Below are 27046 nucleotides of genomic sequence, written 5' to 3' on the forward strand. Positions count from 1 at the left end.
CTTTGGCTCAGGTCATGATCTCATGGTTCATGAGTTTGAGCCCCGCCTCGGGCTCACTACTGTCAGCGCAGAGCCACCTTTGGATACTGTCCACCCCTTCTCCCCTCACCCCTCCCCAACTTGCACCCCTGCACATTCTCTCCCTCTCAAAATAAATAATTTCAAAATTAAAAAAAAATACTGTAAGTCGTTACAACTGTTTCCCAGGACATTTAATAGCAATAACTACTGCTGAAATAAAACTATTACTAAGTATGATGAGGACAAAAAATATTTTTGAATGCTTATGTGTTTCAGGCAGTTTAAGTCCATCATCTGTATCGACTCATTTAATCTTCACAAGTCTGAGGCAAGGCATTAATAATTATTCCCCATTTTATTAAGAAGGAAAGTGAGGTGACTTTCCCATGATTACACTGTTAGTAAGCTGCACAACTGCAATTCAAACTCAGGCAGTCTGGCTCCAGAAGCTGGGCTTTTTATTGCCATTCCCTGTTGCCTTTCTCATGCAACCTAGTTTGCAAAATGTATTTCTTTTACCTGGAATAGGACTACACTGACAATAAGGCAACCGGTTAATTTATTATGTTTGGAAGGCAGATCGAGTTTGTAGAAACTTACCATGTTTTTTCACAGAATTGTTAAATGGTTTTTAATTCAAATATCAGAACTTCAAGGGCTTTTAAAATGAAATAACTGCGACATAATGCTTCAAGAAATAAGGACATTAAGTGTATACAATATGCTTACAATGACATTTTTATATTAGCATATACTTTAATTTTTTTAGAGGTTATTATTTCCAATATTCTGACCTGCTTGAGAAGCTGCCTGCATTGCACCGGGCAATGCATTTGGTAGCAGACCTCCTGAGGGTAGAAGGCCACTCAGGTTTATTCCTGCAGGAGTTATGGCACCAGTGTTACAGCCCAGCATAGGGTTTGAACCACTCATCAAAGCCTGGGCTCCACTGTGGGAGAATAAGACAAAGCATTAAACTTGCACTACAAAAGAAAAACTCAACTACACAGTAATTCTTTGGATTAAAAAAACAAACTACTAAACAAACACAAGTAGCTGCTTCTGGTCTTAAACATCAGCTTTGGGGCTCAGTTTCATTTTTATGGTAGACAGTGACAGTAAGATTATCTAAAAACTAAGCACCGTATATTTACCAAGGTTTAAGATATAATTTGGAAGAGTAAAACATTAATTAAGGGATTAAAAGGTGGTATCACTGAGAATAAACAGGATAATCTATGCTGCGGTCAATACGAAGTAATATCGTGTTAGTGCACTAATACATGCATTACCTAAAATAAAAACATTCTTGTTGAGATAGCTTCTACTCACATCTAAACTGTTTTTCAGTTGCAGATATATGCAATTTGTTACTAATTTCACAAGAATTTATTTAGATCAGTAATAAGATTTAACAATCTTATTGCCACATTTAACAGATTTTTTAAAAAAAAAATTCAGAGCATCAGTGCAAACTTACCAAACAGAGCCCACTACATTGATGAAGTTAAGTCCAGCAGAGTTTGCCATGACCTGGGTGGCCGTGGTTCCTGTAGTTATGGATGTTACCATGGTGGAAAGAGGAATGGTCGTTACAGGCATTGCCTGGCTCAGAGACCTTTGCTGCTGAGCAAACTGAGTTAACAAAGTGGGCTGAGGGGTGAAGCCTGAATCTTGGGGAGTAGGGGTGGCTGAAGGGGTAATAGGAGTTGAGCTCTGAGCATCAGGAGGGTGTGGGGTCGATGAAGGGGTTGGTGTAGGAGTAGATGGCTTAGGAGTTCCAGATCCTGCTCATTGAGAAAAATAAAAATTGCTAGTTTGTTATAAATGGCCAGTCCTTTTTTAAAATAAGGTTAATGGAATCTTACTTAGCACTGACAATTTGTTCCAGTTTTTTTTTAAGCAGTTAACTGCAAGTGTTAATTTCTACACATGATACATGAGTGTTGCTACACTCAATTACAATTAAGGATGCAGTATATCACCTAGCAATTCCATTAAAGATGCTATTACAGTAACAGTAAAAATATACATTTGTATTCTACCACAATACCCATTTGAAAGTTAATTTCCTACATGCTACCTTTGGCCTAAAAAGTTTAAGAGGAATTCAAATTATTTTTTGTTATTTACGATTTCACTAATTTAGAACTTCATTTAAAAAATATTGCTTATTTTCTGTAACAGTCTGAGATAAACTCTGAACATATTTAATTACATATGGTTAACAATCATATTTGGCACCTAAATATACATGTTTAATTCCTAACACATCAAGTTTATCCTGACAAACAAATTTACAAAACACAGTTATAAAAGCAAATATTTGATAGATAATACTGCATCTTTAACAGTAACTGTGTACTTCTGTTTAAATGTAAGAATGTATAGAAAATCTGTTGTGAATGAAGTATGCACAGTTTATCAACTTTTTAAAAAAAAACAAAAACAAAAAACAAAAACCAAAAAAATAAAACCAAAAGCTCTTGAGGTGTTTTCTTTTTTAGCTTTCATGTCCTGCAGAAAGAAAGGAAAGAAATGTGAATGTCCAGAAGCTGTCACTCAACCCTTACTTAAAGTAACAACTGTGTGCAGTAGATTAACATAATCCATACCCACAACATAAGAAGTGTGAATAAGACTTCCAGGAAATTTATAAATTTTTCTTTGTGCAAAACAAGAAGGCAGAAAAATTACACCTTTTGAGCTATCAAGATGAAGATGTTTATATCTAAGGCAAAGACTACCCTATCACTGTGCAGTGTATTAAAACTTTCAGCACACTTTAGTTATCTACAAAAAAATCTAAAAAACTGGAATGCTTTTTTGCAAATTGGTACCTAAATATCTCAGAAATCTCTAATATGAAGAAATTCTCCCAACTGAATGCTAGAATTCTTGCATAATTCTTGATGTTAAAAAAAAAAAGTATTCAGTAGTAAAAATTACATTTTAATATTTTCAGAATAATGCTTTATGATCATTACCACATTTTAGTAACTGATTACAATTTTTAAGAGTGTAGGAGTGTTTTTGAAAAATCGGTTTTCAGTTTATTTTATCACCACCTTGGAACTAGTTGGTTTTTTACATATACAAAGATAGGACTGCAGCAACAACTCTTATGACATTTTTTTCCATATCAGCTACATAGTTTACATAAAATGTAACATGATCCTAGGGTACACTGGAATAAAAAATATTTTGGAATCTTATTGCCACATTTAACAGATTTTTTTTAAGGAGATGTGTAGGTTGCAACTCTGTAAGGTATACACACAGTGCATACATAGATACAGAAAAACAAATACAATTACAATAAACACATAATACATACAATCAACAAGAGATCTGCCTGAAGCTTCTAAAAACTTCTACATTTTGGGTACATAGTACATTCAGATTTCAGTATTTTACTGGTCAAAAAAAATAACTTTTAAGAAATGCTAATGCAAAAAGCTAATGAAATATTTAAGTTATAACTCACTTTGTGATGAACTGGCAGGTGACAAGGCAGCTGGAGAAAGCATGCTGACTTGATTGAGATCCACAGATGACTTCCGAGAAAGACTTGGTGGCTTGGAAGCAGGAGGAGGAGTTGGAGATTTAAGAAAGCTGCTGGCCTGTTGCGGTGTAAAATAGTTACCTAGAAGAATACAAAAGTTATTTTGCACACTTATAATTCAAAATTCTGTGAGTTATGTCAAAATATGAGTAAAGTTTAAAAAATAGATAATGACTGTATGACGTTTCTTACTCAAGATGAGAGAAAAGTAAAGAATGTGATACCTGAAGAACTATTTCCTGAGCTTGAGGGGAGTTTGATGGGTGGAGGTCGGTGTTTTACTCCCTTCCCCAAAACTGAAGACTGAACTGACACAGTCTCGGGCTGCTGAGAAACAGGGACATTAAATATACTTGTTAAAATTAAGTTCAAATCAGAAATTCATAAACTAATCCCACCACAGCTTCTGGATGAGAACACACAATTTAAAACTCTCCAAAGTATGCTTAGTGTTATAGGTTGGGTATTATAAGCATTACAAAAAAATATAATTTTGCATAAGGCTATCCATGAGATAAATTACAGTATACATACAGGATGAAGGAAAGATTTCTAAGTAGGTGGAGACAAAGACTTTGAGGGAGAAGGGCAGAAAGGTGTACTGAAGGCAAAGCTTCCATTCTTAAATCTTTTTCAGGAAAATAATAATTGATGAGGCCGGGTGATTAGTATACACAGGTGTTCATTATACTTTTCTCTCTACTTTTGTGTATATTTGAAAATTTCCATTATATAAAGTTACATAGTAAATAATACCCCCATCCCTCAAAAAATAGTCCTTAACATTTCTTATATTCCTTGATTAACGATTAGGCACAAAAAAGTAGCAGTGCAAAAAATTAGGTGCATAAAAGTAACCAAACACACTTCTGTTTCTTTCCCTGGAGAAAGTTGACTTAAGCTGGCTGAGCCACTGGAGCTGTGTGACATTTTGACTGGACATTTGGCTTCATTCTGGACCAACTCCTGGTACTGATTGACTACCCTGGAATATCAGGAGTAAACAAGTAAGGATTAGTTAACTGTTTTTAAACATAAATTTACAGGCAATAAATAGTAACTACTAATAAAAGAATTTCCATCAAAATTAACACAAAAACCTCAAATTAGACAATTTAACTGTGTGCCAGAAGTATATTCTTTTAATCTTTTCAATGACAAGCTAATGCTCAAAACGTTTTGCTAATTAACAATCGAAACATAAACATACACATCTTCCTTTTAATACAGATACTGCACAGATTACTTAACCGATAAGCAGACAAAGAAATTACCCATTACCTTTTACCCACATTCTGATTAAAGTACTATTTTAGGAATTGTCTTCCTTAGCTACCACAGATATGTATTTACTTATTTAAAATAAACTATATTTTAAACATTATTCTTTTAAACATTAATTAAACAAAATCCTTTTTTTCCTAATTCTATAAAAAAAATCCTAGTAATAGCTAAGGTATAACAAAAAAGTTGTGACTCCTAGCGGAGTACTCCCTTATCCTATAAAAATGAAGTTTTTCACATCCATCCAGATTAAAGATAAAGACACAAATCAAATATTTTTACCTCTCAGCATCAGTCTTTGATCCAATAATAAACCTGAAATGTTTAAGAAAGAGAAAAGTATTAGGTTAAGAGTAGTGTTAAAGAGCCCTGGGATTACTTTTGAAGGCTTCCATATTTTAGTGATTGTAGTTTTATAAAAGGAGTCAAATCTACTGAGATATTCCAAAAAAAAAAATATTTTTTAAATACATTTAAACTTATGAAGCAATGACCAAGTTTTGCATGCATTATAAAATAATCCTGTGAATAATTTGGTTGATTTAATTTAAGGGAGATGTAGTTTTGCACAAAACTTATGTGTCAAAACAAAATCTGGGCTGAAAGTTACCAAATACTATACATCCTTGCAAGTGTCTGCCCTACAGTACAATTCACTGGACTGCTGTGTGCAAGGCCTCTGGCCTTCCTCTCACTTTAACCTTTGATTTTTGTCATTATTAATGTCTACAGAGCAGATCTTAGAAGAGATTTTAGACAAGGAAGGTAGTTTATTGCCAATTCAATAAAATGTCTTTACCAAATCCTTTTAAAAAATTTGACATTTATATGATTTCTTAACAGATTAAAGTAGTGAGTTTGTTTATTTTTTAATTACCAATTTGAATGGTCATCTGTGGAGGAGCTGAAATATAAAATGTAAAAAAAAGAAAAAACTTGGTTAATGCAGCTCAAACTTTAATTTCATAGTTATTAACTCAAGTAATTTATGAATATGGAGGAATGACTGGAAGTAATAAATCATGCAGCATTTTTGCAGCAACTCCCTGACATAAAGGCAAAAAATTCAATTCTTGTTAGATTTAATCAGTTGGGTTTTGAACTGATTTTTTTTTAATTGAAAAAAAAGAGTATCTATTATTTTCTTGTGTTTGAGAAAAGTTAATAATTTAAAATGACCAATGTATGTCTTTAAGGGGAAGATTTTTTAAAATACAGGTAATCAAAACATGTGACCTTTCTACATAGTATTCAACAAAAGAAACTGCTAATGTGAAAAATTACCTAACGATTCCGTAACAAACTATTTCTTACCATTGACTTTTATTTAGATACTGGTGAGGTTGTTCTTTATAATTCATCTTTCTGTTATAGTTTCAATTAGTATCTTGTGTTAAAAGCAAAGACTTTATAAACAATTTAACATAGGCCTGGCCCCTGCTTTTTTTTCTGTTGAGCTCCTCTTCTTTGTAGTTTCTTCTATTTGAAACAGCATCAACTTCATTGAAAAACTAATAAACTAACAATAAAAACAAAACTAACTACTATTAGCTTGTACTAAATATATGTAGTCCATAAGTTTTGGAAAATCAAATATATATACGTACATGTATGTATAGACACATAAACGCTACATATATACATCAAATTAATATAAATATATAGAGATTTCTAGAGCCAATAACTACGTTAAGCGCAGAGTCTTTGTCCTTACGTGCAGTACCACAATACCAAGTATCTTTAATAGCTTCATCATTTATAGTGAACTTGCTTCCTACTTAAACAAACTACTTCTTGGAAAAACTTCATGTTCCCAGGATGCAGTCATAATGAGTAAGAGGGGTATCAATGGCATACCGTTCAAAGCAAGTATGAAAATATTTATACCACAGATGTTTAAAAATATATCATTATTATTTTAAATAACTCTTGGACAACATGGTAACTGTAATTTAGGTTTACTTATGTCCACTCACAAATCTAACTGGAGTACTTAACTAACAAATGAATCCTCAAAGGGAAAGTTTTACTCATTAATGGTTCATCAATAGTTGCTGAATAAATTCTGATGCCTAATTTTGTCAATTACATGTATTTAACAGAACTCACTGGGATGGAGACATCTGGCTGTCATTTTCTTCATCTTCTTTACATGGCTGTATTTTGCCATAGTAAAGTGGATCACCAAGTGACTGCAAAATGGTCAGCTTTGTTTTCTGATACTGATTACCAGCTTCACATTCAAATACATAATCATCTTTTACATCCTGAAAAAGACAGAACACCCCAGATAAGCACCTTCTTCAGTAAATACATAATCAAAATTAACAAAATAAATGACATATTAACTTGTATTGGGCAATAAGAAGACATAGCATTTTGGTTATAGACCTGTTTAACACTTCTGAGAGAATAAAGACTAGGACTCTTTTTTACATAGCACTTTAAGAATGAAGAGTTCCAAATAGTTAACCAAGCCCAAGTGAAATATGGCAGAATTTCATATGGACATATGAATGCAAATACTAAATACTAAAAAGATAAAACTTCATTATGCAACCAAAAGAGAAGAATGCAGTATTACATTAAAATTGCCCTTTATAATGGAAACCATACTTTATGAAAAACAAAACACCTGTTTTTTCCTTTAATTCACTAAACCCCCAATACGTCCTTTAAATTAAAAAAAAAAAAAAAATCCTGGGCACTTCATGTTTAATAAATTCAGATCCCAGATTAGAAACTGCTTTATTAGAAAGGAGACTGCTGTAGTGATTACTTACATGGGCTGGCCAGACTGTTGGTTGTGAGTCATCAGATTTGATGGACTTTTCCACTTTAGCGTATTTCTCCACCTAAACAATCAAATCGATAGACAGCAGATGTAATGGAATCAGTATTGTGACGAAAAGAGAAAAACCTAAGTAACTCAACAATGTAGTTTCAAGCACAAAAATTCCTGACTCGCTAATACCACCAACTATTTATGCTTGGTTCAAAACTCTCCTGATACGTTAAGCTTGACCAACTGGTTTTAAAAACAAAACAAAATCAGAATCTCTTTTGTCATTAAATAGGTATAACAAACACAGCTGCTTTTTTGGACAGTGCCTCTTCTTTTTATTCCATAAATTGGTATCACAGTCATCCTTTAGCAAAGTTGGAATGTCAGAGAGATCAGGAGCAGGATCTTTTCCTTTGCTGGACTTGAAGGAAACAGGAGTTGTCATGTAACAGTGGGTACAACACTGGAGGAAGACTAGGGAAGTTATGTATTAAAGTTGGTAAGATTTTTGTGAACCTTTTCCATTTTCTAGTAAGATAATGACCACATATTCTGTATTATCTCCTACTAGTCTGTGTGAATCAAATATACTCATTTTACTGGCAACCATGATCTTAAGAGTAAATCAGACTCCCCTGGGAACTTGGTAAAATTTCAGATTTCCATGTCCTTCCCCTGAAGACCTGACTCCACTGGAAGGTCTGAAGTGGAGCCTGAAATCTATATTTCACTGGTATTCTAGATGAGTCTTCTAATCGATTCCGACTGAAAATCTTTGTATTCGGGTTTTGTTACTCAAAGTAGGCTGTGGACCCCAGTTATCATGCAACTTGGGAGCCTGGCAAAACTGCAGCATCTCAGGCGCTAGCCCATACCTGCTGAATTAAAATCTGCATTTTAACAAGCAAGCCAGGTGACTAGGATGTATATTAAAGTTTGAGAAGCACTGCTTTAGATATCCAATCTACCCTTCAAAGCTAAATTCCACCTTTTGGGATTTACACTAATATCTCTTCTCAAGCAGCATTCCGTCAGAAAACACAGAAGTTATCAAAAAAAACGTGGCTTATTCCCTTGAGTTGTATATAGTGCAATTCTGATGGTTTTGGCTTTGTGCTTTTCACAAATTCTTCTTCTAATCTAAAAAATATAACAATAGTACATGTGCCAGCCTATGAAGGATACAGAAGAAAAGTAAACACCTATTAAAATAACTAACCAATTGTGGAACCAGAAAAGACCCTGAATAGCCAAAACAATCTTGTAAAAGCAAACCAAAGCAGGAGGCATCACAATCCTGGGCTTCAAACCATATTACGAAGCTGTAATCATCAAGAGAGTATGGTACTGGCCCAAGAACAGACATTCAGATCAATGGAACAGAATAGAGAACCCAGATATGGACCCACAAACACATGGCCAACTAATCTTTGACAAAGCAGGAAAGAATATCCAATGGAATAAAGACAGTCTCTTCAGCAAGTGGTGCTGGGAAAACTGGACAGCAACATGCAGAAGAATGAACCTGGACCACTTTCTTACACCGTACACAAAAATAAACTCAAAATGGATGAAAAACCTAAATGTAAGACAAGAAGCCATCAGAATTCTTGAGGAGAAAGCAGGCAAAAACCTCTTTCATCGTGGCCACAGCAACTTCTTACTCAACACGTCTCCGGAAGCAAGGGAAACAAAAACAAAAGTGAACTACTGGGACCTCATCAAAATAAAAAGCTTCTGCACAGCGAAGGAAACAATCAGCAAAACTAAAAGGCAACCGATAGAATGAGAGAAGATATTTGCAAACGACATATCAGATAAAGGGTTAGTACCCAAAATCTATAAAGAACTTATCAAACTCAACCCAAAAAAAACATATAATCCAGTGAAGAAATGGGCAAAAGACATGAACAGACACTTCTCCAAAGAAGACATCCAGATGGCCAACTGACACATGAAAAAATGCTCAACATCACTCATCATCAGGGAAATATAAATCAAAACCACAATGAGATACCACCTTACACCTGTCAGAATGGCTAACATTAACAACTCAGACAACAACAGACGTTGGCGAGGATGTGAAGAGAATCTCTTTTGCATTGTTGGTGGGAATGCTAGCTGGTACAGCCACTCTGGAAAACAGTATAGAGGTTCCTCAAAAAATTAAAAATAGAACTACCCTACAATCCAGCAATTGCACTACTAGGTATTTATCTAAGGGATACAGGTATGCTGTTTTGAAGGGACACATGCACCCCAATGTGTATAGCAGCACTATCAACAATAGTCAAACTATGGAAAGAGCCCAAATGTCCATCGATGGATGACTGAATAAAGAAAATGTGGTATATATACACAATGGAGTATTACTCAGCAAACAAAAAAAAAATGAAATCTTGCCATTTGCAACTATGTGGACGGAACTAGAGGGTATTATGCTAAGCGATATTAAAGACAAATATCATATGACTTCACTCATATGAGGACTTTAAGACACAGAACAGATGAACACAAGGGAAAGGAAGCAAAATATAAAAACAGGGAGAGGAATGAAACATAAGACACTCTTAAATATAGAGAACAAACACAGGGTTACTGGAGGGATTGTGGGAGGGGGGATGGGCTAAATGGGTAAGGGGCATTAAGGAATCTACCCCTGAAATCACTGTTACACTATATGCTAACTTGGATGTAAGTTTAAAAAATAAAATTCAATTCAACTAAAAAAATAAAAATAAAAAATAAAAAAAATAACTAACCAATTGTAAAATTGAGTGAATAACAAAAAGTAACACAGGAGAAATAGGAAAGTGAAAAATATGAGACCAGTCCTCAAAAGATCTTTTTCATGTTTTTTATCATTAATAGTTCATGGTTATTATGGATCAGTAGAGAACACCATCCAAAGTTCCTAATTTGACCACTTCTCCAATATTAATTTTTAAATTTAACCAATTTGAGAAAAGGAGCATTATCAGGAAATTATAATGAAGTATTATGAAAAAAGACACATTAAATGCATATTATTGCGCTTTTCCCATGGTTCAAAATTCTTTGGTTGTTATTCCTAAACACAGGCCTTCTACAGCAATACACAGAACGTATTAAGGGGCTACATTCTTACACGTTAATGTGAAAGAATATTCTAAAATATTCTAAAAACGAGCAATTGGTTAAAAAAATCATTATTTTGTTTTTAAAACAAATAAGAGTCTTCGTTTTTCCAAAGTATCAGTTGCTATTAAACTTAGGAATCTTGTATGAAAATAAATGCAATTCATGAACTGACTTACATCCACTTCGGAAGGTATGGCCAAATTACAGGGACTCCGTTTCCACATATCTACACACTGAAAAATTAAAAACAGTATTAAAAATGCTGAAAAATTCAAAATGAGCAAGGTTTTTGAAATAATAAGCTTCATTTAAAAAACACACTTACATTTCCTGCTTTAGAAATCTTGAGGTCATAATGTTGACCTGCTTTTCTTTCCTTCCTTTTTTGTAAGAAATCAAGTAATTTTAGCTGAGGCGGAGGTGGACAATGAGAGAGATCCTGCTGTCGATTCAGAGACGACCTGGAATACCTCTTGAAACACCTGAAATATAAAGAGTTGAAAATAAAAGAAACTCAGAATAAATCTGGGTTTATTTTTTTATTTATTTATTTATTTTTTTTAAAATTTTTTTTAATGTTTTATTTATTTTTGAGACAGAGACAGAGCATGAGCAGGGGAGGGGCAGAGAGAGAGGGAGACACAGAATCTGAAGCTGGGTCCGGGCTCTGAGCTGTCCGCACAGAGCCTGACGCGGGGCTCGAACTCACAAACCGCGAGATCATGACCTGAGCCGAAGTCGGTCGCTCAACTGACTGAGCCACCCAGGCGCCCCAAATCTGGGTTTAAATCAGTAAGCATTATAATATAATTAAATCACCACTATCACTTATCAAACACAGTCCCAGGCAGTGGCAAAATAAAAATGAACAAGACAAAATTCCTGCTACCATGGAGCTGATAGTCCAGAGGAAAAAGACATTCACAATTAAACAGATAATTTCAGAGAGCATTGGTCAGGAGGGGGGAAAAAAAAAGAAAAAAAAGAAGACAGGATACTGCAGTGAGTCAGTGATAGAGAGTGCAGCAGCAGGTAAGAGAAAGGAAGGACTAGACTCTTTGAAGAAACGATGTGTGAGCTGAGACATAAATGGCAAGAAAGAACCAGATACGGTAAGATCAGGGAATGAGTATTTGAAACAGAGAGAAAAATTAAAAAAAAAAAAAAAATTAAAAACTTACTTTGTTTTAAAAACAGAAATAGGTATGATTAGAGCATGAGGGTACACATAATAGATGAGGTCAGAGAGTGAAGCAGGGGTCTTGCAGATCAATGGTAATGTGTTTAGATTTAACGTGAAGTACAATGGGACGCTTTCATGGAAATTTAAGCAAGTGGTGGCATAATCTGCTTTGAAGTTTTTAAAAGATTATTCCAATTTGCTTATGTGGCAAACAGACCAAAAGGGAGCAAAGGTGGTAGCAGGAAGATCAAATAGAAATTTACTACAGAAGTCAGGATAATGCCGACTTTAAAATTTGGCAGTGGGGCATGGAGATGTGAAGATACAAGGAGACTTTAGAGAACTGCTGACAGATCTTATATAGACTTTTTTTACTATTTCTGAAACTGTACCTTTTCCTTAGCATATATTGTTTACATAGTAAACTAAGGAGTTTGGAAAATGGGTATGTTTTTGAACTCTTAAGATGACCCAAAATGGGCAACTCAAACAATTGTTAAGAGTACCTAATGATAAACCAATTATAACTGTGATCCAAGTTAATATGCATTCTTTTATTAAGTAGAAAAGATAGCTAAAACATGTAAAGAACAAATTACCACGTTATAAAAAGGTATTTAATCACAAACTGGTATTTTATCAGATGTCAAAAATAAATTATGAATTGTTTCTTTAAAAGCAATATTAACAAAACAAACAGGTTACTGGTAATTAGTAATAAAGAAATTATTCTGTTTATACTTGTGTCTTTTCAGCCTGTTTTTGGTAAAGACTCTAAACTTACAGGAAGCTTGTCCTTTCACAAAATGCAGAGAATGCATCACTCCCATATAAAGCAGACAGTAGTTAAAAACAGTAATGCACAAAAAATGTAACTTAAGGCCATAAAAATCCTATTTAAAAAAAAGTCACAGTACTTATATATATACTTTAGAGAGAAAAGATACCATAAACAGCAAATTTTATTTTTTTAATTAATGTATTTATTTTAATGTTTATTTATTTTTGAAGGAGAGAGAGAGAGAGAGACAGACAGGGTGTGAACGGGGGAGGAGCAGAGACAGAGACAGACAGAATCTGAAGCAGGCTCAGGCTCTGAGCTGTCAGCACAGAGCCCAACACAGGGCTCAAACCCACGAGCCACGAGATTATGACCTGAATCGAAGAGTGACACTTAATTGACTGAGCCACACAGGTGCCCCCATAAATAGCAAAATTTAAAGCTAATTGTCTAGGAGCATCTTTTGGTTTACCCATCTACAAAGGCAATTACCGTTTCATGGGGCGCGTGTTCATCTTTTGCTTGTTATAAAGCAGTCTATTTGCAGTACAGGTTACTGCTATGGAAGGATCAAGACACAGTGGTTCAGCTGTAGCTAGGATCAGTTGGCTCTCAAGCAAGAGTTTATCTTCCTAAAATGTATAACATATGTCAGTACCAGATTTAAGTTTTTCAAATCATACATATTTCTTAATCTAGAAATATTCCTTGGAACTCTATGTACTACCATAAAACACAGTATTTCACGTCACAACTTTGCAGACTTCAGAAACTTGACAGCATAATGAAATTATTAATGGAAATTCAGTAATTTGTAGTGTACAAAATGGTCAAGTTGTAAGAATGCCTATTCACTGATTCAATAAATATTTACTGAGCACCTACTATGTGTTAGCCTCTGTTCTAAGAGTTGAGGATCAAGTAGTGAACAGATTAAATCATCTGCTCCCACAAAGCTTACAAGATCACGATGAATCATAGAATTTTTAATAACCATCCTATTCAATACTCAGCTTAACTTCATTACAAGAATAAAAATGATTACACTAATACTGTGTAAACTCTATATTCCCAATTCCAAAACGTATACAGGTGCTCTACAGGTTTTACTTACTGTTTTTTTTTCTTTTTTTGACTTAATCAGTGAAATGTTTTAATAGCAACAACTAAGTATTTTACAGTCAAATGAGTCAATTAATATTACTGCTGAATAAGGATTTTTGCAAAGAAAGAAACACTGCTTCTTTCAACAGTTCAACTTATTATGGATATTTTCAAATGTACACAAAAGGAGAAGTGTAGTGACATCCATGTACCAACACTCAATTTCATTTAACAACCGCCCCTTAACTTCTTATGCTTTTGTTTTGCTGGAGTAATTTAAAATACATCTTTGATGTTGTATTGTTTCATCTCAAAATACTTCAGCATCCATTGCTAACTGATAAGGACCTCTAACATCCAGTCTGGATTTAAATGTCCCATTACCTCAAGAGTGTATTTTTAGTTGGTTTGTTTGAATTTGAACTCAAACTCTACACTTTGTATTGGGTTTTTATCTTTTAAACATCTTACTTTGTTGTGTAATGATCACTTCTTCTCCCACGTTTTTCCCTTTTCTCATGTAATTGATTTGTTGGATTTGACCCAACTACTTCCTGGCTGACTATCTCCACACTGTGTCATTTAAGTTTCTCTTATTTCCCCAATTCCATATACACTGTTAGATCTAGAAGCTGAATTTAATTCTGGTTCTATTTTTTTAGACAAGAATTCTTTATTGGTATTGTTATATACTTTCTCTTGCATCACACCAGGAGAAACACAATGACTGTCCCATTTTTACACCAATGGGGTCAGTCAGATCTCTGCATTATAAAATTTCCCATGAACCTATAATCTAATGGCTTTTACACCTAAGAGTTAACCTGTCTAGATTAAGACTTCCAAATTGATACTTTAAAAAGTCCATCATTTATTTCTTCTGTATCTATTAGCAGGAATTCTTTTTTTTTCCTTTCTCTATTGAGGCTGTATATGTGCTATGTAGTTGGGAGTGTCAACCTTTCAATTGTGGTAAGATTACCCATCAAGCAGGAATGCTGTGGAGCCTACGCCAACATCTAACAGTTGAGATATCAATAATATCTATAATATGTGAAATCACAAGTAGAAATTTCCATTTGGAATCCTTAATTACAAAAGCACCATTTATATGTACCTCATGCAAAAAAATTAAATTTTTCACCAATATCAGAAATGTTAATGCTAAATTATCTTTTATACTTCCTGATTCTTACTGGAACCCACTTAAACAGATCATTATTGAAGCATATTTGAATGTATTATATTCTCAAAAGTTAACTCTAAACTCATGTTTATAAGAAAGCAAATTAAGAAAATAAACTTTTGCGCAGAGAGGCAGGTGGTTATTTTTCCAAGACAGGAACTATGCATCTACCTATAGGCGATCTCCCCTACTAACATTTACTCTTTACCAGGATAAATCTGTCTGTTCTCTCTCTTTTCTGTTGAGGTGTAACGGACATAGAACATATTTTCAGGAGCACAAGTAATTTGATACTCCTGTACACTGAAAGTTGATCACCACCCTAAGTCTAGTTAACAGGTTTCATTACCCACAGCTACAAATTTTTTTTTTCTTGTGAAAACTTTTAAGATCTAATTTTCCTAAAGAACTTTTTAATCTTAGTTATTCTTTGGCCACCTAACATACAGTTCATACAAGAAAAGCAGAGTAAAATGCTACAGACTTTCCCTTTATTCATCTTCAGAATAAGAAACTGATACCCTTGGGGCGCCTGGGTGGCTCAGTCGGTTAAGTGGCCGACTACGGCTCAGGTCACGATCTCGCGGTACGTGAGTTCGAGCCCTGCGTTGGGCTCTGTGCTGACAGCTCAGAGCCTGGAGCCTGTTTCAGATTCTGTGTCTCCCTCTCTCTGACCCTCCCCTGTTCATGCTCTGTCTCTCCCTGTCTCAAAAGTAAATAAAACGTTAAAAAAAAAAAAAATTAAAAAAAAAAAAAGAAACTGATACCCTAGCAACATCTGATGGTGGCCAATGATTTTAATCCTGTTTTGAATATTCTTTCAATAGCTTTTAACCTTGTAAAGATTATAGCCCAAATTAAAACACGCTTGACAGTTACTGACAACTCATAACCGTATTTTGCAGATAATTTTCATTATTGATATTCTCTTTGGTTTAGTAACTATTCCTCTCTATAGCAGCAAAGAAATAAGCAAACACTATTGTGAGTTAGCACCTCATATATACTGAGTGAGCACTGGAGAGTTACTGGCTATTCTCAAGGGTAACAGAGTTCCCCCAGTGCTGCAACTGGTACGAATGGCAAAGACAGGGTAAGCTCGCTTTAGAATCCTAGATTATGGAAAATCAGAATCCACTTGTATCCATGGTATAAAAGAATTTTTTTTCTTCTGTTTGAGAGGGCATAAAAAACTGAATTTCACATATTGGGCAGCTCAGGTCAGCCTGACCCTATTTCACCATGGTCCTAAAGCAAATGGGATTGAACTGCTTAGTTCTTTGAAGAATTACTGCATGGATGATGAGACCCTTGATTTCTTTTTTTTTTTTTAGTTTATTTTTTTGAAAGATAGAGAGCAAGCAGGAGAGGGGCAGAGAGAGAGAGGGAGACAGAACCCCAAGCAGGCTTCATGCTGTCAGCACAGAGCCAGATATAGGGCTTAAACCCACATAGTGTGGGATCATGACTTGAGCCAAAGTCAAGAGTCGGATGCTTAACCAGCTGAGCCACTCAGGCACCCCAACAGACCCTGATTTCTAAAGCTCATTAAAGAATCCCAAAATTTACTCATGAATAAAATTACAAATAAAATATCTTTCGCTTTACTTCTTAAGTATTATTCCATCCTGTATTTTCCCTGTTTGGAATTAAAAAACAACTAACCTGGGTCCATTTATGGTTATCACTTGTTATTGAATGCACATCACAGATTAAAGTCTAAAGGAAATAAAAGTTTTAAAAAACACATTAATGTACAAACATATGAAGATACTTAATAAAACTCCAAATAAAATCGAAAATACATTTTTCTTTTTAAAGATTGTATTTTATTAAAAACATTTTTTTAAATGTTTATTTTTGAGAGAGTGTGAGTGAGGGAGGGGCAGACGAAGTGGGGAACACAGGATCCAAAGCAGGTCCTGTGCTGATACCAGTGAGCCCAATGTGGGGCTCGAACTCACAACTGCAGAGACTGGGGACCTGAGCCAAAGTTGGATGCTCAACTGACCAAGCCACCCAGGTGCACTTCAAAGATTTTATTTTTATTTTTTTAAATTTTTAACATTTATTTATTTTTGAGACAGAGAGGGACAGAGCATGAACAGGGGAGGGTCAGAGAGAGGGAGACACAGAATCCGAAACAGGCTCCAGGCTCTGAGCTGTCAGCACAGAGCCTGACGCGGGGCTCGAACTCATGGACCGCGAGATCATGACCCGAGCTGAAGTCGGCCGCTTAACCGACTGAGCCACCCAGGCGTCCCCAAAGATTTTATTTTTAACTAATTTCTATATCCAACATGGGGGCTCACATTTGCAACCCCAAGATCAAGTCTCACACATTCCACTGACTGAGTCAGCCAGGCACTCCTAAAATAGTTAAACATTCCTTACCTGCATTGTTGGACGTAAGAGAATATGCCTACTTTGGTAACCAGGAGATTTCATATTACTGGACTGCCTGTAGTCACGTATTTCTGCTATGACACATCCGCAATGAAAAATATTAACCTGTTTTGAGTGAAAATATTTAAGTAAATCTCATTTTTCAAAAGCCTACAGAAGTCTGCTTATATTGAATGTTTCGAGTTCTTTACATGCTTATGCAATACTTCTAGCCACTCACATACTCTAAAGCGGACTTCCTTGATGGATTTACCATTATATAAACTTTTCCAAGGAATTATTTTATGTTCATCATTATGACTCAACAAGCAGTTTCAAATTGTTTAATGGTTTCTTAGTTATAGATTGGGTTTTGACATTTATATACTATTAATATTACAAATCACTGGAAATGCTATTCTTGACGCTCACTGGCTGTTATACTTTGCTAACTCTGTCATTGTTACCAATTTTGTCTTTTGTTATCAAGTGTCAATCAACCCTGCCAGTTTCAGCTTCTAGATGAAACTTCTATTCGCTCTAAGATATCCAGAAATAGGACAGTCTTTATTAATAAAAGGAAGAAAGTGAACTATAAATTCAAATATTGTCTGTTTTCCAATCCTTTTATAAGCCCAAAAGTAAGGACTTTTATAATTCAAGTCTTGCTAATTACAATCTACATTAGTCATTTATATAAAGTGTTGTTTTTTCACGCTTTCAGAACTTTAACTGGAGCCTGTGACTTTCTATGCTATGAGTCATCATTATGTCCATGACAACGTGAACTATAGGCCAGGCACTAAAGAAGCTTCACAGATATACAGGTGGTGGGACAACATTTGCTCTCAGTGTGGGAAGACAGGCAATAAACATGTACAGAAATAAACAAGATAATCTTAGTGATGAATGCTAAAAAGGAAATAAAATAGGGAGGAGCTAACATAGATTGTGTGCTCAGAAAGAAACCTCTCTGAAGGAGTGACTTTTTAGCTTAGGCCTGAATCACAACAAAGGACTGGACATCTGGCACAGATCATTCCAGACAGAAGGAATAGCAGATGACAGGCCTTAAGGTAGGAATATACCTGGTGTGTTTTAGTACATAAAGAACAATGCATGGCTGGAGTATAAAGACTGGGATGAGAATCAGGAGATGAAGACAAGAAGACAGAGGTTTTATACAGTGAGAAGACACTGAAGAATTTGAAGCCAGGGAACTTTTTTTTCCTATTGTTTGTTTTATAAGCTGAATCTAGTTGTCTGCGGAGAACTGATTTCTGGGGTTCCAAAATGAAAGCAAAAAGCTCAGCAAGGTAACTACAGCAGGTCATGACCATACATATTTTGAAGGTACAGCTGACATTTACTGTTGGACTGAACGTAAAAGGTCAGAGCAGAGTCTGAGATTAGAAGGACGAGAACTGTTTTGGAAGGCAAAATCAAAAGTTCTGTTTTTGTCATTTTAAGTTTGAGGAACCTACTACATTTCCTAGTAAACAGAAGTTTGGAGCTTGAAGGAATAGTCCTGAAGATATAAGCAAGGGATAAAATGTCACTTTTATTTTATTTAATAAAAAAAATTGTTTTAATGTTTATTTATTTTTGAGAAATAGAGACATGGTGTCAGTGGGGGAGAGGCAGAGAAAGAGGGAGACACAGAATCTGAAGCAGGCTCCAGGTTGAGCTGTCAGCACAGAGCTCAACCCGGGGATCAAACTCACGAACCATGAAACCATGACCCAAGCCAAAGTCAGATGCCCAACACACTGAGCCACCCAGGCACCCCTAGATGTCATTTTTCAACTCCTGACACTGGCTGAGATCATCCAGAGACGGTGTTACTAAAGAATAGAGGGCCTAGGAATAAACTCTGAAACCTGCACACATTTAGGAGTGGAAGAGGGAAGACAGTAAAGAAGACTGAAGGAACAGAGAGAAGAGGAAAACCAGAATGAGATGTCTCAGAAGCCAAAAGAAGGGTGTTTCAAGGAGGAAAGTTCATTTGCACTGTATTTTGTTGAGACCAATTAAAGATGAGAACAGAAAAGTGACCAACTGATTCTGTGCCATGGAGATCATTGGTAACCTTGACAAAACTGCCTCTGTAGAATGGTGATGTTATAATGCTGAAAGAGGTGGGTAGAGAAAATAACGGGATGTGAGAAAAAAAGACAGTATGATTATAGACAACTTTGTGAGTAGCTTTGCCATCAAGAAAAGCAGAATTGTACAACACTAGCTGAAGAAGGACACGGGATCAAGGGAGGATTATTTTTTTAAGTTGAGATACAGTAAAACATGCTTGTATTTTTCATCTAGTAGAAAGAGGTAAAGAGATGATAGAAGGAGAGGTTATAGTCACAAATCCTTGAGAAGGAGGATCCAGAAGACAACTAGAGGAGATTTCTTAAGAACAGAATACTTTTCATCCATTTTAACAGAAAGGCAGGCAGAAAGTGTGGACAGACCTCTAGACGACTAGGGCTAGAAGAAAATGCAAGTTCCCATCAGATGGCCTTTTTTCCCTAAGTATACAGTATCGCTGGAGTGAAGCCAAAGTTAGGAGTTTCTCCCATAATCCTTGTTGTAGGTATAGAGAAATTTCTAACAAATGAGCCAATTATTAAAGGAATTTTAGAAGAATCAACTAAATCTATACATTTCAGTACAGCCTAAGGGTAAGTATCCCACAATAAAATGGTTACCACCTAATTACATACAATGTCTCACTTCCTATTCCAAATACCATTGAGAATTTAATATCATTTAAATATAAATATCATTTATAACAAACACCACAGAGATGACAAATGTAAGGACATTTAAAAAAGATTTTTTTTTATTGTTTATTTTTGAGAGAGAGAGTGTGAGCAGAGGGAGAGGCAGAGAGAGAGGGAGACACAGGATCTGAAGCAGGCTCCAGGCTCTGACCTGTCAGCACAGAGCCCAATGCGGGGCTCAAACTCACAAGCCACGAGATCATGACCTGAGGCAAAGCCGGACACTTAATTGACTGAGCTACCCAGGCGACCCTAATGAAATTTTATTTATTTATTTATTTTTAAATTTTTATTTAAAAAAAAAAAAATTTTTTTTTTTTAACGTTTTTATTTTATTTTTGAGACAGAGAGAGCATGAACAGGGGAGGGTCAGCAAGAGGGAGATGCAGAATCTGAAACAGGCTCCAGGCTGAGCTGTCAGCACAGAGCCCGATGCGGGGCTCGAACTCACCGCGAGATCGTGACCTGAGCCAAAGTCGGCCGCTTAACCGACTGAGCCACCCAGGCGCCCCTTTTAAAATTTTTTTTTAACATTTTATTTATTTTTGAGACAGGGAGAGACAGAGCATGAACAGGGGAGGGTCAAAGAGAGGAAGACACAGAATCTGAAACAGGCTCCAGGCTCTGAGCTGTCAGCACAGAGCCCGACGCGGGGCTCAAACTCACAGACCGTGAGATCGTGACCTGAGCCGAAGTCGGCCACTCAACCGACTGAGCCACCCAGGCGCCTCCCTAATGAAATTTTAAAGAGACAAATTTGTACCTGAGATTTTTCTAGGAGATCAACCAAAATTGGAGGTAATTCTTCTGCATCCAAGTATTCAAGCAATTCCCCTTCTTCATAAGGCAGTCGAATGGTCTCAGAATCTTAATTTTAAAACATAAAGTTTCTGAAAATATCAGGCTCACCACAAAGCTTAGGTGCATAATTTAAATGAGTTTTCATAAAAAAATAAAGCAAATAAATCCAAAAGGCTCTTCTAAAGTCCTTCTTTATTTGTCTTACAAATAAATCACTTCACATACTGCTATAAGACTTGGTAAACTGTATACAATTTTACGCCAGAAAGGAGAAAACCTCCAACACATGTGAAAAAGAATCTGGCATAACAACATAATGCAAACCACAGCCAGTAGTGCAAAAATGAGAATATGATAAAATTCCAATGCTGGTAACTGAAAATTCCCTTTAAAACAACTTAATCTAATCTGAAAATAAGAGTGATAAATTTGGTACCTCATATGAAAAACGGTCACAGAACAAAATTCTCTGGCTGTTACATTTTACAATACATTATCAACAGAAGAAAAAATTCTTAAATAGGTGATTTCCTTGTAGAACCCACATCATCATCACCATAACACATTTCTAAGATGTCTTTAGTGAAATCTAAGAGTGCTTATATTCCAAAACTCTATTTTCAAGTTTACATTAATAGAAATGTAAATATGAAAAATTATTCAAAAGGCAGTGAATCTGCTTAATTTTGAAGGTTTCAGACTCAGTACAGTCAGAATACAGAAGAAAAACATAAAACACCTTATGCTATCTTAAAGTATAAATAGAAATAGAAAATTGTGACAATTATTTAAAGGTTGGGTCTTATACAATTTAATTTCAAAGACCTACCTCAATTAGAATTCTTTACAAATGCATATTCATGAAGGCTAATCATCTTAGAGATAATTTCTAACAAAACATAGTAAAGAGGAAAATTTGGACTCAAAGGGTTCTTTTATCAAGTCATCAATGACCTGAAGGACAGACCACTTCTACTTCTAGAAGACAGCACACCCTGCCTTGCAGAGGGATATCTGTGGCTGTAGCTCTTTGGAGGTTCTTACCTGATCCATTTTTTCCCCTGAGCATCAGAGAATATCCTTCATTTCCTGGGTATAGGTTGACCACTAAACAGGATAATGTCTCTTGCATAACAAGCTTCTCTAACAAATTCACATTTCTTCTTAATTTCTGCTTTAAAAAGAGGCAGAGCTCATGAAAATAATCAGGCATAACCCTAACAAAAATGCTATTTTAACAAAATTAGATCAATTATCTTTTGGTGCTCTTTCCACATATGAGGAAAATGCACAAACACTACAGCTACCAAATACAGAACATTTACATAAACTTAATTTTGATTACATTTTATAGAAATTAGTTCATACGACAAAGAAAAAAGTTGTCCATATATGAAATATGTATCTTTGAGTACATAAATAGAATATAACAAAAATATTTAAGTGAAGAGTAAAACCATTAAATGCAAACATATAAAACACAGATGCCATATAATTAGTTTCTATTAAATTTAAGTCTACACAAAAATAAATAAAGAATTTGGGGTTTTATCTTCAGTTGTACTATTATAGGTATCTACTTCTTAACACGTTTTCTGGCATAATTAGATCTAAACAAATCAACAGCTCTAGTCAGTTGTAATGTTAGGCTCAAAGACACCTAGCTTGTAAGAGGAAATAAGAAAACTGGGGTGCTGGGTGGCTCAGTCGGTTAAGCATCCAACACCAGTTCAGGTCATGATCTCAAAGTTCTTGAATTCGAGTCCCACATCAGGCTCTCTGTTGTCAGCGCAGAGATATCCTCTGCCAGGGACATCCCTCTGCTTTGAGTTTGCCTCCCTCTCCCTTTGCCCCTCTCCCACTTTCTCTCTTTCAAAAATAAACGTTAAAAAATTTTTAAAAAGAAGAGGAAATTAGGAATTTAAGCAATTTCCGACAAATTCAATTTAACAGCTCCTTAGAAACTATTTTAATAAAAAAACCAAAAACCATCAGAAAATATAATACACATACCTAAAAATTCATTATTTTACAAATGCCTATGATTTAAAATGAAACCCACATAGATATAAGAATTCACTTCATCACATCTTATTTATAAAAAATTGAATCAATAGAGTATTTCTGCAGAATCTCAAAAAACAAACCTATTTCTATATTTTATACTAAACATGTATACATACAGTTTTATGCACAGAGAAATGAAAAACTGATTTATTGTGACCAGGAAACAAAAAATCCAGCATTTTGAAAATTAAAAAAAAAAAAAAAAAAGCAAATCAACATTTACTTCAAAAAACTAGTAAAGAGACTAAAATTTTAAAGTATTTTCAAGTGTAAAGAAAATGTCATACTCATATGAGAACTTTAAGAGACAAAACAGATGAACATAAGGGAAAGGAAACAAAAATAATATAAAAACAGGGATGGGGACAAAACAGAAGAGACTCATAAATATGGAGAACAAATTGAGGGTTACTGGAGGAGGTGTGGGAAGGGGGATGGGCAAAATGGGTAAGGGGCACTAAGGAATCTACCCCTGAAATCACTGTTGCACTATATGCTAACTAATTTGGATGTAAATTTCAAAAAAAAAAAAAAAAATAATAATAAATAAATAATAATAATAATAAATAAATAAAAAAATAAAAATAAAAAATAAAGTTAAAAAAAAGTCGTAATTTGACACATGACAGAATAGTCAGAAAAAGTGTGACAGCATCTCTTCAAGACAATAAAAGTTGGTTTCCACTTAGTTTTTGGGTCAATATACAGATCAGAGGTCAGAAAATTTCTTTCTTAAAGGGCCAGAAGGCGTACTAGGCTTGTGGGCTATACTCAACTCTGCTGTTGTACCTCAAAATCAGCCACAGACAAGACAATGAATGGGTGTGGCTGGATTCCAATAAAACCTCATTTACAAAAACGTGCAGTGGGCAAGATTCAGTTGGCAGGTAAGGGCTGCCAAACCCAATTTAGAACCTTTATCTCTCCTACCTTAATTCTGTCTCTGAAGTGATGGACATATTTGTTATATTGTGATGATGGCTTCATGGGTGTACATATATGTCAAAACTTACAAAATATATATTTTAAACACATGTAATTTATTGTATATCAATTATACCTCAAAAAAACTTATGAGAAACACAGTGTAAAATTTACTCAATATTTAACATTTTCTCCTAGTGAAGATTTTAAAGGCAGGATATTACTGTAATTCTACTAATTTTTTGTCTAAAAAGTAAAATGTATTCTTTTTTTTTTTTTTAAGTTTATTTATTTTTTGAGAGACAGAGCAGGGGAGGGGCCGAGAGACAGGGAGTCACAGTATCTGAAGCAGGCTCCAGGCTCTGAGCTGTCAGAACAGAGCCCAACACGGGGCTCAAACTCACGAAAAAATGGTATTCATTTTTAAAGAAGCACATAGAAACTTTTTTTTTTTTAATTTTTTTTAACATTTATTTATTTTTGAGACAGAGAGAGACAGAGTATGAATGGGGGAGGGTCAGAGAGAGGGAGACACAGAATCTGAAACAGGCTCCAGGCTCTGAGCCGTCAGCACAGAGCCTGGTGCGGGGCTTGAACTCACGAACCACAAGATCATGACCTGAGCCGAAGTTGGATGCTCAACCGACTGAGCCACCCAGGCGCCCCCGCACATAGAAACTTTTTAAGGCTTTTATACCCCAAGAGTCCAAAAGATCTTAAGGAATCAATTTGTTACATTTCTACTACCCATACTTTTATGCTAATTAAAAATGAGTTCTGTTAATCTAATCTGGAACTAATATTTGTGACCAAATTCATCTTTTATTATCACACCTGAATGTCCTACATCCTGTAAAACCTTTAAATTTCCAGTACAAACCACCATGAGGAAACAGGTTACTTTTTCTTCCAGTCTACAAATCACTTATCAGGGGAAAAAGAAGCAAAAGATAATATATATAGGAGCTTTGCTTCTTTGGACTTCTCAATGATTTTCTGTTACTCGATAAACACTGGTCGTCTCTCCTACCTAAGCAGGTGATCTCTACTTGGTGCCAGATTAGCCAAGGCTATGGGTGAGCTGCAAAACTGGCTAGAGTCTGGCTAGGAAAGATGTTAGTTCTCTCACAAAAATATAAATCATTACCTGCTTCAAATGTAAATCTTTCAAATGTCCCTGTTCCTCTACATTTCAAAAGCCGTAAAAACATAAAAAATTTATACTTACCTTAACCTCAGGCTCTTTTTCACATTCTTCAATATATAAGTCATAAAGTTTTTGAAATACAGATTTTCTAAAATTTAATGAAACAAAATGTGAATATTCTAATCATAAAATGGATGTTATTTTGAATTTTCCCATAATTTTTCCCCCCAATTTCCCCCAAACCGAGGATAAGGTAAGCTGGATATAGTAACTAATATCAACTCAGAAATTTCAAATACACGTAAAGTACCTATAACATTTCTAGCACAGTGCCTAGTAGGAATGCAATAAATGGTAGATATCGTATTTTAAATAATCTAAAATACCAATCAATAAAATATTCATACCTTCCACTAGACAGGTATTTCCTTTTAGGAGGTCTCTGTCGGGCACTTTCAATAACATACTAAAAAAGAAAAGTTTATGAAAACAGTTTGCCTTTTGCTTATTAGCACATGAACACCTATATTAAATATACTTAAAACACGGGTTAAGACTGAACAGACTATTTAGTCGCTTCAATCTGATTCATATTAAAATTATACCTTGGAGAAAAACTACTTAACTTCTAAATATATGTTACAAACAAGTGAAATTTAAACTGTACTAAAACTTAGCATATTTCACTGCTATGATATAAAAAAAATTATATAGTTTCAGAACTGAGGTTTCACAGGTCAAAATTATTCTCAATATGTTTTATGGTTACTTAGAATATGCACAGCGTATCCAAGTGCAAGAAATCTATACATTTTGAATTATCTTCCCCATTAACTGAATAATTAGAAAACTTATCAAAACAGGAAAACATAATTTTGGAAATCCTATGTCTTTATTCAATAATTTTTATTCCACAACATTATCTGAGAATTCTAACAGATGACCTAAACATCATCACAAAGTATTTTTATAATTTATAGCAAAGTTATATGCATACTTGTCCTAAAATGTTAACGTACTCATTTGACAACCACATATAAAAATCTCTTAAAACTGAGTTTGGTTAATTAAGACAAATTAAGACGACACTATTTCATATGTAACTTAGTCATGCCTCACCTCAGCACGATCCAAAGCTAGTTCTAAAGCTTGTTGCTGTAAAGAGTAAATAGTGTATTTGATATTATTCTCACAAAAAATTTAATATACATATAACATTTCTAGTTAAGTGTTTAAATATGTTTTATTTCCTAAAATACATCTAACATATTTTCCTTTATTTTTGTACCCTCTACCCACCCCACTCTATGTTAGAGATATGTTACAAAGAGAAAACATGGCAGTCTTGGGCACCTGATTAGGACAACAAATTATATCAGAAATGCTAAAATGGTTTTCTCTGGCTACAGAGCCAAGAGTCAGAGAAACTACTACCACTTTATGAACTTTAACTTCTACAACACTCTAAGAGCACCATTCAGGAAAATATATGGCTATCAAGCATGCAATTAAAGTGAATCTGCTAGGAATCCTGAAAATTGGGGGAGCTATTATATTGGTACATAACACCAATATAGAAATTTCTAGTATCTTAATGCAGAGAATCTATAATATAAAGTTTCTAGGCCAGTGCCTACTAGAAATGCATTAAATGATGGCTATCATTACCATGTTTCAATGACTTTAAGATACCATCAGTTATAAGCATGTTATCAGTAACCTAGGTAAAAAAAAAAAAATTTTTTTGAGACAGCAAGTGAGTTGATAGAGAAACAGAGGGAGAGGGAGATCTTAAGATGAATCTTAAGCATGCTCCACACACAGTGCCAAGCTCGCCACAGAGCTTGATCTCACAGAGCTTGATGAACTGTTGAGATCATGACCTGAGCTGAAATCAAGAGTCACACGCT

At 34.9% G+C, this 27046-nt stretch overlaps 1 protein-coding gene across 15 annotated transcripts in view; it reads right to left on the reverse strand.

Moving 5' to 3' along the window:
• SUPT20H (SPT20 homolog, SAGA complex component) overlaps positions 1-27046 on the reverse strand; it is a 43896-nt gene that overhangs the window by 11959 nt on the left and 4891 nt on the right. For 6 of the 15 annotated variants that reach the window (XM_007097668.2, XM_042958354.1, XM_007097667.2 and 3 more), the window contains exons 3-21: positions 26256-26291; positions 25544-25602; positions 25218-25284; positions 22043-22172; positions 20961-21064; positions 17424-17540; positions 16695-16748; positions 13232-13371; positions 11101-11257; positions 10952-11008; positions 7654-7725; positions 6980-7137; positions 5748-5774; positions 5153-5185; positions 4454-4571; positions 3811-3913; positions 3509-3667; positions 1502-1808; positions 816-970 (exon numbers count right to left, since the gene is read on the reverse strand). In XM_007097668.2, the coding sequence (XP_007097730.1) occupies positions 816-970; positions 1502-1808; positions 3509-3667; positions 3811-3913; positions 4454-4571; positions 5153-5185; positions 5748-5774; positions 6980-7137; positions 7654-7725; positions 10952-11008; positions 11101-11257; positions 13232-13371; positions 16695-16748; positions 17424-17540; positions 20961-21064; positions 22043-22172; positions 25218-25284; positions 25544-25602; positions 26256-26291 (2053 nt within the window). The remainder of the gene's footprint in view (positions 1-815; positions 971-1501; positions 1809-3508; positions 3668-3810; positions 3914-4453; positions 4572-5152; positions 5186-5747; positions 5775-6979; positions 7138-7653; positions 7726-10951; positions 11009-11100; positions 11258-13231; positions 13372-16694; positions 16749-17423; positions 17541-20960; positions 21065-22042; positions 22173-25217; positions 25285-25543; positions 25603-26255; positions 26292-27046) is intronic. The other 9 variants (XM_042958213.1, XM_042957963.1, XM_042958526.1 and 6 more) reach the window with 6 other exon arrangements.

This window comes from Panthera tigris, chromosome A1 (assembly GCF_018350195.1).
Source record: "Panthera tigris isolate Pti1 chromosome A1, P.tigris_Pti1_mat1.1, whole genome shotgun sequence".
Lineage (NCBI taxonomy): Eukaryota > Metazoa > Chordata > Mammalia > Carnivora > Felidae > Panthera > Panthera tigris.